Source organism: Artemia sp. Qi Xiang Cuo, chromosome 9 (genome assembly GCF_049724085.1).
Source record: "Artemia sp. Qi Xiang Cuo chromosome 9, ASM4972408v1, whole genome shotgun sequence".
In the NCBI taxonomy this organism is placed as follows: Eukaryota; Metazoa; Arthropoda; class Branchiopoda; order Anostraca; family Artemiidae; genus Artemia; species Artemia sp. Qi Xiang Cuo.
The window spans coordinates 21,697,126-21,713,882 of NC_142802.1; the positions used below are offsets into that span (position 1 = coordinate 21,697,126).

At 34.8% G+C, this 16,757-nt stretch overlaps 1 protein-coding gene across 1 annotated transcript in view; it reads right to left on the reverse strand.

The window, feature by feature from the left end:
• LOC148948445 (cryptochrome-2-like) overlaps positions 1 to 16,757 on the reverse strand; it is a 44,541-nt gene continuing 27,784 nt past the window's right edge. The window contains exons 7-11 of the mRNA XM_089094370.1: positions 13,643 to 13,812; positions 11,357 to 11,497; positions 7,952 to 8,103; positions 2,135 to 2,328; positions 1 to 224 (exon numbers count right to left, since the gene is read on the reverse strand). Of these exons, the coding sequence (XP_088950496.1) occupies positions 160 to 224; positions 2,135 to 2,328; positions 7,952 to 8,103; positions 11,357 to 11,497; positions 13,643 to 13,812 (722 nt within the window). The 3' untranslated portion in view covers positions 1 to 159. The remainder of the gene's footprint in view (positions 225 to 2,134; positions 2,329 to 7,951; positions 8,104 to 11,356; positions 11,498 to 13,642; positions 13,813 to 16,757) is intronic.

The window sequence follows — 16,757 nt, forward strand, 5'->3', positions numbered from 1 at the left end:
CAAATCAAGTTTTGGTAACTGTTAATAAAAAAAAAAAAAAATGAAAATAGTTAGTTATAAAAAGTAAAAATGTCATATTAAATTACTTCTTTTTCAAAAAGGAGGCTACACTTTTCTGTTTGCTATCAATTTTTTGCTTCTTAGACTTGGGTTGATCGGTCACGACCTTCCTTTTTTAGTATTAATGGCGTCTTCCTTGGATGCTGCGGCAGAGTAAGCAGAATCTAAAATAAAAGAGAAATAAACACTAATAGCTCAAATTAAAGGGGATAAATAACTAGCAAGAAGCTCCACTTCAAAATTGACGAACCTTGAAGTCAAATTTAAAGCTGAAAGAGTTCACAGCTGAAATTTTTGGACGGGGACAAGCATTGAAAGGCTGATCATAGTTCCAAGGGGAAATTGTCGCGTTGTTACCTCAAATAATCAAAAACGTCATTAAATAAGGTAAAGCTATTTCTAGTACTTTTCAACTGATCCACAATAAGAAAGTACAATGGAACAGCACAAAACAAAAAGTTTCTAACGTCGTAGTAGCTTTCTATCTGAAACAATTCTGCTGGGAGATCGTCGTGTTGACACCTTACATATTCAAAAACGTCTCAGGAGAAAGCAGAAGCTCATCCTAGTGCTTTTTCTGCAGAACCTCAAAGTGAAAGTACAATAATAAAAAATAAAAAAACTGATAGGACTGGTAACTATCTAAGGTGGATCTATAATGACGTAGGACAATCCTCACGTTGACATCTTATAGGATTAAGAACATCAACATCTCAGGAAAAAAAAACTCATCCTAATACTTTGTCTACTAATTTTTAATATGGCAGCATCAAAAGACAGATAACGTCGTAGTATCGTTAGCAGTAAAAAATATTGATGATACGTAAGGAGTATAACAAGAGAGTTTAGGCTCGGACCCAAACAGCAATATGGAGCAATTATCATTCGAATATATTAAACGGCTTAAAATTAAGTAAAACCAGTCTATGCATATGAGTTTGTACATTTGGTAATGGTATCGTTCAATAATTCCAGAAAAGCTGGCTGGTAGTTGTGGGAGGGGCACCTTGTCTTGATTGCGGTTCTGTTTGAGGTTTCGATTAGATATTTGATTGACCAGCTTTGAGTGAACCTTCTTCAACCTTCTTCATCCTTCTTTTCACATCATCTGCATTACTGTAAGTACCTTCGAGTTAGGCAGTTCTTTGTATTTTTGAGTTCGAGCCCCCAACCTTCAAAATGTTACCAGGGGTCTGGATTGCCGAAAATCAAAGATTTCAGCACAGACGAATTTTGGTCAAACTATCATCCATAAAGCATCCCATAAACCATATTAAATAGCTAAATTAAATTAGGAAGCCCAACAAGAGTTAAATTTCTATCGATTAAATGATCAAGTTAGCCACTGGATAAAAAAATAATATTTGGAAAAAAAGAAAAATATTTAATACGTTCAACAAAATGTTACTATTCTATTTCATCATGCCTAAATGTTTGAAGTACCAAGTATATCAAAGTAAGAACATTACCCTCCACCCCTTCTGGACCATTTTAGGTCTATTCATACCTGAAAACCTCGATTTTCTATTTCTTTTGGTTGTTTAAAAATATGAAATTTTAGGGCAATACCACATTGTCGTCAGTGTTGCCATGTTGAATGGCGAAAAAAACATACTAAAACAATTTTTTTAATTAGATAATGCCTTTTCTCATTAACAGTGAGCGACCTGTTGATTCCCAAAATCAACTACACCTCTAAAGGAAAGTAACACCTTCTTAGGCTGTTTGCAGTCCTATGCGTTTAGCTTATTTTTAGCGGATTTATCACCCACGTCTCTTTTTTAATTTGGTGCCAGCTATTATTCAAAGTTGCATGTGGAGGTGCCTTTTAAATAAAATTGAATTGCTCATTTTTCCTTATTTTCTAAGAGATAAGTTTCCACTGAACAGATTCAAAGATCAGATTTCACTGCCCTTGTTACTTTAAAACACAGAGACTTTGATTTGAAACTTATTTCGCAATAAAATGGTTAAGACAAGAAGTATTACTTATTCACGCCGGAACTGGATTTAAAGACTCATCATCCACTGGCCTGACATATTTTGATTTACAAGAGAAAACAACACTACTTACTTTCAATAGGGAGACCTTTGTAGGCTAAACTCATTCTCTCAAGATTTCTTGGTCTAACTACATCATGGTCAACGATTGGTTTTGGATAATCTTGACCAATTATACATCCAGCTGCTTTTTGAATATTCAAAGGAGCTTTCCAGGGCTCATAGATGTATTCGCTCGGAAATTTCTTCAGCTTTGGAAGATACTTCCTAAGAAGACAGTTATATTTTTACAATGATGAGCGTTTGAAGAGAAAGAGAAACGGGATTTTAGAATATATCCTACTGTCGAACTTTATACAATCAAATACACTTTACACTTCATAGCAATTTTTCGCTAGAAAACAAAGTATTGTTTCGATTTTAGGTATCCTCAATCTAGATTGCCCAAATTTCATGTTGCTTTATCATCGCAATGGAGAACACACATTAGAATTTTATATTTTTCAGGGAAGGGGGCGGGGTGCCTCTTCAAAATACAGTATATATTTATCGCTAGTTGTTTGATTAATCTTGAGGTACTAATGAGTGGTTGCCTAAAATACTCATGGTTTCCATAGTTACCCACGAATTTTCCCCTCAATTTTCTTTTATCAGTTTCAGATTCAGCTTCCTTTTTCTTAAAAATAAAGTTCGGTTTGCAGTTCTCTTTCAGTTTCCTTTAGTCCTCTTTTTCTTAAAAAAGAAACTCAGTTTTCAGTTTACTTTCACTTTTTCTCCAGTCAACACAGTTTTCTCCTCAGCTTATCAATCAATCAATCATTCAATCATTTTATTAATAGTAAACTGTATTACAGACGTAAAGAAAAATTATTTGGCCCAAGAAGCTTGGCTTGTTGTGGGCCTTACAACACAATAATGAAGTACTAAAACAACCATGAATATTACTCTAAATCAAATAATATATATGAAATAAAGATTAAAGAGAATAAACACTACCATACAGTAAAAAAAAAAAAAGACAAAAAAAAAAAAAAAAAAAAAAAAAATATAAACGATATATAAAGGAAAAACACAAAAGGAGAAACACTAGGAAAAGAGAAAACAGGCAAAATAAACGAAGGAGAGAGAAATTACTGAACTGGAAATACACGACGAATAACTGCCTTTGCAGACAGAAATAACGGGAATCCGGTGAGATTGAATTCCATAATTGAATTGATTTATAAACAGGAGACTTCTGGGCTGCTGTAGATGAACGTTTGGGCAAAATAAATCTACGAGAAGAACTACGTAAAAAAGTAGAGTACCTACCTGAGCCTGTCCGTGAAAAAAATTGCTGTAGAGGCGGTGGAAGTGTACCTAGAAAAGCAGAATGCGCTAAATAAAGATTACTTTTACTCACAATGCGATCCAGCGGAGCTATTCCAGTATCATTATAAAGATCAGAGGATGGGTAAAGCCGAGGGAGAAGAAAAGTAGCGTTCACTGCCCTATTTTGGGCTCTTTGAAGTGAGCAGAGAAGAGATTTATTAGTATTACCCCAGACAGAGCAGCAATAAGAAAGGTAAGGAAATATAAAAGCATAATAAAGAGAAAGCATAACATCTGGGGGAAGAAATGAGTTAACCCGATGCAACATTGAAGACTGGCGGAAGATGAGGGAACGGGTGTGAGTTATATGAGGCTTAAAAGAGAGAAAACAGTCAAGATACACACCAAAAAATTTCACCATAGCAAATTGCGGTACAACATCATTCCCATAAGTCAGGATGATTGGCTCCCTTACATCTCTCATACGATAAGGGGTCCTGAAGTGTACAATGGCACTTTTTTGGCTGTTGAGAGTCATACCATTTGACCAGCACCAATCTTTTACTTTATCAAGAAGACCTTGAGCTAGGGAAGTGGCAGATGGCAAGTCCACTGCAGCAATGAAAAAGTTACTGTCACCAGCAAAAAGAATAGGGTGCACAAGGGGATGAAGACCATCAACGAGATCATTAATGTAAATTAAAAACAAAAGTGGTCCAAGCACAGAGCCCTGTGGTACACCCTTCAATACAGGCAAAGTAGTGGAAGAATTACCATTAACTGAAACATACTGAGATCTCCCTGACAGATAAGACCTTAACCCTTCTAGTGAGACTCCATGTACTTCAAATGAAGAAAGTTTAGACAAAAGAACACAGTGGTCAACCATATCAAAGGCCTTTGAAAAGTCAAGAAAAAGACCCAAAACACACCATCCCTTGTCCAGATTAACACGCACAAACTCTGTTGTATCTGAAAGTGCGTGGGAGGCAGAGAATGTGGGACGAAAACAATACTTATGGTTATTTATAAGAGAATTTCTTGCCGTTGTATTAGTACTAAAAACAAATGAAGAGAGTCTACAATACACTAATCTTTAAACAAACTTAGGGATGACAGAAAGAAGATAAATGGGTCTATAATTTGAAATTAGAGATGAATCACCATTTTTATGTAAAGGTAAAACATTAGCAACTTTAAATAAATGAGGGAAAACACCAGAAGAAAGAGAGAGGTTAGTTATGTGTGAGATGGGGTTAGAAACAAACTGACCATTTTTTGTAAGAACATTATTGCTCAAACCAAAACCATTAACTGAACCGCTACTTGGAAGCCGGGAGATAATACTATAAATCTCAATATCACTGCATGGGGAAAGGAAAAATGACTTTTCTGCTATGGGAAAACTACTTACTCTATTCTTGGGTTGAATGGGAACTGAAGGAAGAGTGGTGAAATACGAATTGAAGGCGCTTGCTGAAGAATTTTTATCCACAATAGATCCATCAGCATTCCTGTAATGACATGGGGGGGACTGTTTGAGTTTCTTGCGAGAAATAGCTTCATTAACTACATTCCAAACCTTTCGCAAGTTCCCCTTACACTCATCAATTCGACGCGAAAAATAGAGCTTTTTGGCTGCACGTACTGAAGTTGTAAGTACATTTTTATAATGTTTTTACTTCAAAAGATCATCCTGTGTTTTACTTTTACATGCAACATAGAACAGAGACACCTTCATATGTGTAGCATTAATTCGACCTACGGACATCCATGGGCATTTGGGTATAGAATGCCCTTGCCTCTTCCTAAGAGGAAAATGCTTATCCAACAGAGCTCCCATACGACACACAAATAAACTTGTTGCACATTCAACATCATTAGCTTCAAGAACACTAGACCAATCATTACTCTGAAGACTAAGAATTAAATTAGAAATTTCTTTATCTGTAAAAGTTCTAAAAGAAGATTCACCTTGCTCATTCACAGCAATCTCAGTTTTAGGCACAAAAAGTTATATATAAATAGTGAAATGATCAGACAGATCAGTGAAGATAAAAAGAGAAGTAAACTTCAATTTAGGAGGATCAGAAATGAAAATATTATCCATCACACTAGCAGAATTTCTTGTAGAATCAACATAGAAAGGAAAAAAAATTGAAAGAAGTAGCCCAGAAGCTGATTTTTCAGTGGTAGATCCAAAGGAATTCAATGGTTGTTCAAATTTGTTATCTTTACTGTCACATACAACAGCCAACAGCATGTAAGTAAGTAAGTAAGTAATACTTAATGGGCATTTTCATAAAGATAATGCCCAATAGTGCCATCCTTAGATTTTTAGGACAAACAAATGACAACCCTTAGTATTTGAGCCTTTAGGCTCATTATGCTGGGAAGCCCAGTTTAGGATTAAAGCTAATTTTAATATTTCTGATGTAGTTTTATAACTGAATTTTAATCTACAGTAGTTTTAGTTTTAATAAAGATATGTACAAGAAACGTAATGTTAATACATTTTCGTTTAATATACCTAGTGGTGACAATATACATCGTCATCAATAGGAGTTACTGAAGAAAAAAAAACTTTCCGAAACTTTTCCAATGCAGCCACTGATTTTGAATGCCAGGAGTATCTGGCATACCATAAAAACGGTAAACGATCAGCAAAATCACAAAAGGATTCTCAGTCTGTACGACTTGAGAAGCAAGGAGACCCATGGCTTCTGTAAAAAAAAACCGCTCTCATTGCCAACTTTTTAGCACAAAGGCAAGAATGTTATACGTTATTTGAGGCAGAAGAGATTTTCAATCTGTGCTATTGGAAGTATAATGTGCACCAGTGGGCCCTCCGATAATCCTTTCCTCTTCTAATCCCAAATTTTTAATAAATAAGGTAAGGATGTTGTACCCTGTTTAAAACAAAATCATGCAAAAGATTTTAGCCTATATTATCACATAAAGCAAAATACAATGGGATATGGCTGCTGAAACAACCCCACCTCTTCCACCATGAGCTTCATAGCCAAGAGTTAGGCATTCTGCCCCTCATTTGAAGCAAAATTTTGCTTGGAATTTCAATTTCTATTACCGGAACCATAAGGCCAAGACCACAACTTCCCGAAAATGCAGAGGGGGGGGGGTAGGGGAGACGACGAGCAATAATTTATTTCTGTTATTTGTCAGAGATTTGTAGGTTTTTCTCAAAATCTAGAGTTGAACAATATTTTCTCTAAATGCCAAAAAGAAGTTATTTTCAAGATGTGTGTGTGGGGGGGGGGGGAGAGGGCCTAAACGGTTGGCAGTCTTGGTTAAAGTGAGCACGTAGCCCCTCTAACACGCCTTTCTTATCGACGTTTTTTTAGTATGTTGCATCTTATTTGAACTGGAGTCATGCAAGGATTTTAGTTTGTACGATTGCAGGATCAACTGTAAGATATCTACCTTTGCAAGAAAAGACCCCGAGCTACTTGGAAATTATGGGCAATGGTCTTGGACCAGAAGACAGAGGGGGGGGGATTAGAGGAAAGCGCAGCAACATATTCCCACAAAACTTCCAAAGAAAAGAGCCCTGCTTAACTTCAAATTAAACGGGCACAAGGCAGTAGCCACAGAGACTTCGTCTTTCCTTTAAGCAGTTTAGGACGTTGACCTTTACGATCCAGACACTAGCTTCAAAGTTCCACAATTTAGGATGACAAGCAATGAATTGTTATTAATATCATTTCGAAGTATTATATATGATCTGCTACATTGGGCCCTTTCAAGTTTTATATTCACTTTTTGATATAATGACCATTCTCAAGTTTAGTAGTATCAGCATTGATGTAGATTTCACGTTTTAGAGTGAAAATCGGCCGTGAAACTGCAGTCGTATAAAGTAAGGGCTTGCACATTTTGCAGACTAATACATTTGAGACGAAAGAGACACTTATAGTTATATCTTTATTACGGAGAGTGACTTGTAAGAATTTTATAGCACAAAAAAATCTTATAGAACGATCAAAAACAGGGACAAGTACAAGTACATGCTGCTTTATCTAAACTGTATGTGTATTTTAGACTAATAAAACTCCATCTCAGATATCAAATTGTCCTTAACTAAAAATAAATCAGAAAAGAATAGCAGACATTATGCTTCTGATCAAAGTGATCAACATTCGGTCGCATACATAATGTATTCTGAAAACCTACCAAATTTAACGACTGTCAGGAAGTAGATATTAAAGTTGGTTTTAAGCAGAAAAAGTGAACTTCGAGACTATCTTTAAGAGCCATACTATCATGATTCTTGAAGAGAAAATTCTTTTTAAGAAATATCATTTTAAAAGCTTGAAGGAGTTGATAGCTACAGTATTTAATCATTAGCGATGAAACACAGCAAAAGTGTTGCTACGGCAACACTTTTGTTGCTGCAGAACTTCACCTGGTCCATGCAACATAAATCTAGTTTTGATTGAACCAATTAAAAAATATGTTCTAAAATAATCTTCCTGTATGAGTGTCAACTTAAGCGAAAAAAAGAGAAGAAAAGAAATGGTGGAAAAAATGAAAATTAACAAAAATATGGCTCATAGCGTACTTGATGTAATCTCCGTTTTTGTCAGTCTTCTTTCCAAAGACTATTGGGCTATAAACCCTTTGAAATTGGTAGAAGAAGGAAGAGGCGGAAAGCCACATCCAATTGGCGTTATTCAATGACCAGTCTGCATCCAGTAAATACTCATCGAATACCTACAAATATGAGAGTGACTCATCAAATACCTCATACAGGTCATCAAATACCGCTACACCATAGTTTGGACCAGCCTCGAGTTAGCCCTAGATTTATGAAAGATGAGTTAAACTTTGGAAAATTATTAGCTTGTCAGATCTTACAAGTGAGGCAGGAGTTCTTGTCTTAAATAAAGCTTTGTCGGTGAAATTCTGGGGGAGGAAAATCGGGTTTTTCCTGATTTTGGATTAACGAGTTTGAGAAAAGAGTTGATTTTTCCTTCTTATCTGATAAAATTGGCCTTCTTCTGTCAGAATTTCAATTATAATTTTTTCCCCTGGAAACAATAGCTAGAATTTTCAATTTCAGTAAACCACAAATGACACCAGCATTAAGGAGGAGGGAGTGGCAATCCTACACTTATTTTTGACAATTTTTTTTTTATTATTATTTGTAAACCGATAGATTATTCATTGATTTTGCCGACAGTTTCATTGAGCTATTGAAATTACGATACATTAAGAGGCAATACCTTTAAAAGCAAAAGTCGTAGAAAAAAATTAGATTCATATCTAAAAAAAGCCAAAAATTGACTGCTAGAATACAATTTATCCTTATTTTTTTTTCTCTACAGTTCAGCTAGTATTGGTTCCTTTTTTTTATATAATAAGAGTAGAGAAAGTGATTAAACATCTTCAGTATAAATAAATTATCCCAACATAATAAGTTACATTCAGTTTCAACGCAAAATGACAGTTTAATATCACGAAGAGGGGATGGGGGGAGGGGAGGATTATATCTATAAATTCAATTTTTGAATCTGGAAAAACAGCATGGGAAATTCATCATGTTTTACGGGTTCCAAATACCATCATAACGAAAATAAAAATGCACATCTATGCACTTTTATACATATGTCTTTATACAAACAAAACAGGAAGGATTACAAAGGGATAATGATTGCTCTTTTAAATCCTTATTTAGCTAGTCATATTAGCAGAAATCCCCCAACTCTATACAAGGTATGGGTCTACTCCATATGAGGTAGGAAAGACCAGCCCAAGACTGGGCCAAAAAGCACCTTCTGCTCCAAGTACTACCTAGTGTAGGCTGAAGGGCTACCTAACATAATTTCACTTCATATTTACTAAAATGAAGCCGTTTAATTCGGTTAAACGCTTCAATATTTATCTGATATCCATCATTTACATACTTGATCAGCTCCCCCCTCCCTCCAAAAAAAACCTCAAAAGTGTTAAATTTCCCACATCAATAAAAGCTTGAAAATATGATAAACGATCGCTGGTTTTCACTTCCAATGACAATTCACATATAATAAAAGTATGTAGGCCTATTATAATTCATAGTTAAGGCAAAGTCAACTACCTTTTTAAAAATACTTTCTTACGCAAATTATATTAAAAAAGATAGCAGAGAGCCCGATTAAAATTGGACAGTTAGGAGCCACCGAATGTTGAATAATTTGTCACAAAGGGGACTGTTTAATGTTCAACAGATTAACTATAGAAAGTTCTACAATTTTAGAAAGCACACAAAGACTACTATTTCCACTAAAGCTATTTACTATCTTTTATATTTGCTATTCCTGAATAAAAAAGAAATACTTCAGAAGCACTTTTTACTATTTTTAGTCAAATTATTATCTTAAAATAATAATAGTAATTTGACTTACTAAATGCTTAATTATTAATTACTAAACTTAAAACAATAACTCAATTTGCTAAATAAATATTACTATTTGCAAAGCTACTGTCTTGTCTGATCTGGTAAAAATTGCCACCACTATCGTTAATGGCAAGTTGTAGAAATACTAAGATAAATATACAACTTTTTGTGATAGATACCTACCTATATTTTCTTTAGGAGTTTGTGGTTTAAGGACCAGAAAAACTAATATGGCAAGATAATTTAATATTATCTTTTCTTTTTCTTTTCTTCCTTGGAAATGAAACCACAAACGATTTCGTAGCATTTTGTTACAAGAGACCATTTAAAAAGAGGAAAAAATCTCCAAAACACAATTATGGATAAAAAAAAGTTCTAAATAAGTCCTAAGCTAACTATGAAATACTTCTCTCCTTCTTGTTTGGATTAATACAGAGACGCTTACGCAAAATCTCAACACCGGAATCAAATGTTTAGCCCTGCAGTGTTTTGCTACAGCTAGATTCGAGCTCTAGGTCCTGTATCACCAAGCTGAGATTAGACCCATAGCACCACTACAGGACCTATGATAAACATATATGTGCGGTACTGAAAGCAATATGTACTAGTCCTTAACCGCCTTGCCACGGATAGACTACTTTCACCCAGAAGCCTCTTATAGACTGATCTAACAATCCATAACTAAGCTAAAAAAAAACAAAAAACTTGCTACATTTGCTGTTCTTGAATAAAAAAGATATACTTGAGAAGCTCTTTATACTATTTTAGTGAAATTATTATCTTAAAATTGAAATAGTAATTTGATTTACTAATTGCTTAATTATTAATTACTAAACTTACAGATACTAATTCAATTTGCTAATAGTAAATATTACAATTGGCAAAGCTACTGTCTTCACTGATCTGGTAAAAATTGGGACTGCCATCATTAGCGGCAAGTTGTAGAAATGCTAAGATAAACATATAACTTTTTGTGATGGATAACTAGCTCTTTTAATGTTTTTTGTTTAGGAGCTTTTGGTTTCAGGACCAATGAAAAACTAATATTGCAAGATGTTTACATTTTTTTTTCTTGGAATAAAACCTCAAACGATTTCGTAGTATTTTGTTACAAGAGACCACTAAAAAAAAAAAAAAAAAAATCTCTAAAATGTAATAATGGATAAATAAGTTCTAAGTAATTCTTAAGCTAGAGTCTTAAGTCTTAAGCTTCTTCTTCTTCTTGCTTAAATTAATATGGAGACGCTTTCGCAAGTTCTCAACACCGGAATCAAATTCTTAACCCTGCAGCGTTTTGCTACAGCTAGATTTAAACTATGGGTCCCGTATCACCAAGCTGAGATTAAACCCACTGCGCCACTACAGGACATATGATATAAAAATATGTGCGATACTGAAAGCAACATGCATTAGTCCTCATCCGCCTTGCTATGGCTAGACTACTTTCAACCGAAAACCTTTTATAGACTCTCCTAATAATACAGAAAAAGCTAAAAAATTACATTAACATGCAATCAAATAATAAGCCTTATTATATTGATACACTTTTTTTTTCAGAAAACTGTATTTGACAGCATTGAAACATACTTTGACACCAGCAACCCAGGATTGCCAAAGATCACCTCTTGTAAGGAAGCAGGCAACGGAATGCCTCGCTAAGTGATGTATCCAGCCTTCGGTTCTCAGTTGAGTCATCACTGCATCAATAAACGGATAGCCTGTCTTGCCCTAAACAAACAGAAAGAATTACAACCCACTACTTTTCAATAATCACACTAGGCCAATCAAATCTTACAAAGGCAATGAAAAAGGTTATTTGCACTGACTACTACAACCAGTAGAGAGATCTCATTGCAACAACATATCATCAAAAGCCTCCTCGGCCCCAATTTGTTTAAAACTTGGCTCTTTAATTACTCCCACAAGTTCCAATTTCCTTTATAATCTCTTTTATGACCTTTTCCCAATCCATTCAAAGACGTTTGGCCTTTTATTCGGCCCCAGGTGGAGGGCCCGAAACCATGAATTTGGCCAAATTATCATCCTTCAACCGTAAAACAGGCAGTGGTTACGGTTGGAAAAAATGTCCCTTTTTTGAAAAAAGTGGCATTTTTCTTGATAAATTATAAATTATCTACTATAGCCTAGTTTGTATCTATCAAATTCATCAATAAAACTTGTATGCCCGATACGTACTCAGGACCCAACGAGTTTTAAATCCATCCGCTGAATTTTGTGATGTTTTACTTGTCTCCATACTTTCCAAAAAAGCTCTATGTAGTTCACAGCTTCACTTTTTAATGCAGTTTTGCTTTCCCCCGCCCCCTCCCCCCAACTCAGAAAAAAGTAGCCGTACATACCAAGGTGGAATAAAAAAATGTCAGATGTACATGCAGTAACTTTCAAATATAAAACTTTTTACCTATTTTTTTCTTTTAAAGAAAAATAAAAAGGAATGACTTCCTTGGTAAATTGCAAGTTTTTTATATTAAAAAAGGAAAAATTAAAAAAAAAAACAAGTTGAACCTTCAGGGTCTGTGCTGGGATCTAAAATGTTCCCATCAAAATATTCTAAGTATAAATGTTCAAATATCTTAATCTTGGAATACTTTTTAGCCCCACAAAAGTAAATAGAGAAGATTTTGAGCATTAATTTTAACAACAGGCAGGCATTTTTTATTATCTTTTTTTAAATTCGTCCAGTTATCTAAAAATTGACCCTTAAACAGGCAAAACTTAAGCTTTAGTTTTGCGTACATAGGCTTCAGTTTTGCACAAAAAGTACAAGAAAGTGGTAAGATTCGGCAGCGGTCTAACAAAAGGATAAAAAAAGGAAAATAATGGCAGCATCACTTTACTGCAGCATCTAGCAACTTTATGAAGAAAAGTATTCAATTTTAAAAACAATTAATTAACCAAAAATAATAAAATAATTTTTTAATCAAAATTTTTATTTTAAGTCTAATTTTAATGTAGATTTCCAAAGTTGTTAATCAGAATTATTCTGAATCATCATTTTAACTCGAAATGCAGCCTACACAAAGTAGCACTGGGTTAGCTTCAAAAAATCTTGACAAGTTAAGCAAACTAGCTAAAATAAGCCGACTACATTTTGAAGTCTAAAAAAAGACAAGTCGGCTGCAGCTTAGGTATTAACTAAATAAGACCTAATGTGTCTAGAAATTTTGATTTGGGTGTATGCTCCAGCGCTTAGAAAGCAGTCAATTTAGGAAATTACGCTTCAAGAATAAATTCACAGCAAAAATTATTCCTCGGGAAGGAGCTTTCAAGAAAAAAAAAATTACTATCTTTCCAAATGAACTTCAAACGATAGATGACGTGCGTGCTTTTTTAACAATATAACTTATTATCTGTGAATAATTTAAGGTAAGTAAAATAAATTAACATAATATTACCTTGTTTTAATGAGACGATATTTTACTAGTACTAAGACTTAGCTAGTATTCATTTTGGAGATTAAGGGAATCCAAATCCGTTCCTAGTAAAAGTTTAGCTAGTATTTCAAAATGCCCTATTAATAACATTAAGCTGTAGTACTTTTAATACACAGACACTTGATAAAGTATTTTCATTGAAAAATGTTTTTTTGGTAATTTTCAAAGATAGAATTGAAAAAAAAAACACTACGAGTTTCTCATCCCCTTCCCTTAAAATTTGAAAAATAAATTTTTTCCCCACATCTCCTAAATTGTTGTGAATTGAAGCTACAAATAATTACAATCTTCGAAAAAAAAACATCAGCAACCAAAAAATTCAGCAAATACGTGGTAAACCAGTTTCGACTATTCCAGTTTTGTTAGTGGTGGAACACTCTTTGGCGTAAGAAATAGACAAAAATAAAAACGGACTTACAAGTTTCCATGCTTCCAAAAGCTCTGGATCATCGCTCCAAGGAATCTGTTTACAAATTTTATTCCCTTGAATTTGATCAAAGTTTGGAGTGACTGACCCAACAGTATAAAAGAATTCTCTCCATAGCAATTGTCCAACCAAAGATGTTGGAGGCTCTGTGTGCTTCTTTCCTTTATGAAATAAAAAAGCCAAATTAATGATGGTAGCAGCAGACCGAGCTTCGTTTGGTGAAAAGAAAGACACTTAATATATTTCCCAAAACAAGTATTTGTGACGTCATTCATGTGAAATTTTTTCCAAAATTAGGCCCAAATCGAACTTTCCCAAGGTCGTAAACAATCTAGATCGCTTTTTCACATCGAAAAATGGTAGTATACCAATTTTCAGATGAAATTATAGTGTCGTTTTTGACACAATATAACAGATATACAACTATTGCTGGTTTAATAAAATAAGTCTAAGTTGTAGTATGTTTAATACACAGATATTGCATTGTGCTTTCCATCCTGGCTGGCTTAACCGAGCCTGGTATACAAAAGACGCAACTACGTATACACAACCCCTGTTGTGTATCTTTTATATATTTATTTTACATACTTATGTCGTCCCCGAACGGGGTGGGAGGATGCTGTAAGGGAGGATTTAAGGAAAATGGGAACTTCTTGGGAGGGTGCAAGGAGGGGGGATAGAGGAGGAGCGTGCGTAGCTCTGTTGATCCCAGGAGGCTTGGTGCTGCAACGATTTGTTAGTAGTAGCACTATGATTTATAAAGCTGCCTCAGCACTTGCCAGATGTGGAGAGCTAGGTTTTTAAATTTTCATACAATTAAATTATTATATCAACCATAACCCATTAATGTTAATGTATGTCAGGCATTAATTTTCTCCGTTGTACAAAAAAGAAACTTCTGTTGTGTCAAATTTACGGTAAAATTCTAGATGATGGAATTTCCGTTATATTTAACAGGAGTTAAGTTAGGTAGAAGAAATTTTTCAGAATAAATTTAGACCCAAGTTTATGCCCTGGGCCATTTTCAAACTCCTCTCTCACACCTCCCCTATTTTTAGGGCTTTTGATATTGAGTGGAAGACGTGTTTTTGTCTGTCTTAAAATATTGCAAAACTAAAGTTTTTCCTTAATTTGCTCCGAATCTGCTTTTCATTGACTCTAGGTTTCGGAAACTCAATATTAATGATTTGAGTAGACTTTGAAGCCATATTATTATTTTCTTTTTTTTTAAATTTACGATCCATTTCTAAAGATTATTTAAAGACCCTTAAACCAAAAATTTAGCAAAGTTATTTGGGCCTAATTTGAATTAAAATCAAGTATTTTGTAGGCATCGAGACATGGCTAATTGTAGAAAAAACTAAGACAGATAGTCCGAGTGATTGAGAGGCAAATCTGGGATAAGCCCTTTTTAGGATTGTGTAAAAATGATGTAATTTCATTTGTTGATAGATAAGTCTATCTATCATCCATCCATATGTGATTCCTAGGGCAGAACTAAGGTAAAAAGATTGGATTGATTTTGGGTTGACGCGTGACGGACAATGTCCACTGGACTTGTATGCTAAATCTGGGACTGAATTTGCTTGGACCCTCAGGCGATGAACAAGTGAAACCTAAGCCTAATAGGCTTGGCCGCTTGTCGTCTAAAGGTGGAATACTCTGTCATAGGATTGACAGATGACCAACAAGTCCCCTGAACTTGTAGGCGAACGGTGAATGTTCAATCAATTTATGAAAATTCAAGTTTACAACAACAATTTTGTCAAAGGTAATCAAAGGTTATTGCCTTTTGGAGGAGGAAAGAGTAGAGGCGGAGAATTTAAAACGACCTACACGGGACATTACTTATGCTTTGAATTCCTTCCTCAAAGTTTGTTTTTCCCAACTCATCCGTTTTCAAAGATGGCACAAAGCCCATCGCCAAGAATTTTACAAAATTCCTTCATTATTATTATAAGCGGCTCTCTTGCGCAAAAATGTGCTAATTTAGGTGGGCCGTCTTAGTTCTGTAGCAGAGATCCCGGCCCATCTACCAGGAACTAGTGGGTTCGACTAGCAAGAATGGCAAGCTTCCAAAACTATATAAGAAAACTAATGTTTTCTTGCATCATTTATTATTTTTTTCCTTTAGAGCAGGGCACTTTGTATCAAAGAAGTTGTCGTAGAAACTCCGAGAAGCCCTCCTCTTCACACCCTCCCAAGAAGTTCAAATCTCCCTTAAGACCTCCTCCCAATCCATTTGAGGACAACCTGCTTTTCGTTTAGTCCTAGATGGCTGGCCAAAATTTATTACCTTTAGCAATCCGTCATCTTACATTTTTACACCGTGTCCTAGCCATCTAACCCAGAAAGCGGAATAGAACCTCATTTTCTGTACTGCTTACTGTTTAAAATACGGTCATGTCGTAAGGGTTCCCAAAAACAATCGGCAGACATTTCCTCTTAAACTACTTAGATTGGCTCTCGTAAGAATTTTTTACTTTTACTGCTGATAGCATTCTTTTTAATTCTGCATCAGAAACTCAATTAGCTTCCAATTGGCTTCAAATGCTTTGTAATCAAATTCCGTCTGGAGTCTCAAAAACTTGCCAAAATTTAATTGTAGTTCATACGCCAAAAAGATATATACGTATCCCGAGAAGAATTCTTTACAAGCGTTATGTATACGTCGACGTTTCAACACCTCGCCAATTTCAAAAAATTATAAATTTCAATATGTAGAAAAGCTGAAACTTTTTCCTCTCCATCTGTGTCTCACTAACCCATTCAAATCTTCTGATTATCTTCATTCGACATCCCAGACTTATCACAAGGCAAAAATTTGCATAGTCATAACATTTAATTTTCAGTTCCATTTTGGATCTCCAAGGGATATATACTCTTTCGTGTCCTAATGCATTTTCGTTTTATTTGCTTTGGTCACTTCCAGTTGTTTTTGCTTCTCAGAATGCACTAACCCAACCGATCCATTGCCAAAATTCGGTCTAGTGATATTTAGCATCCCGACAACACCAAGAATACGTTCGAGTTATAATCAATTTATCCATTTCTTGATTTCTTCAGGGTTGATTCCATTTACGGGAATGAAGTAGAAACAAGAGTA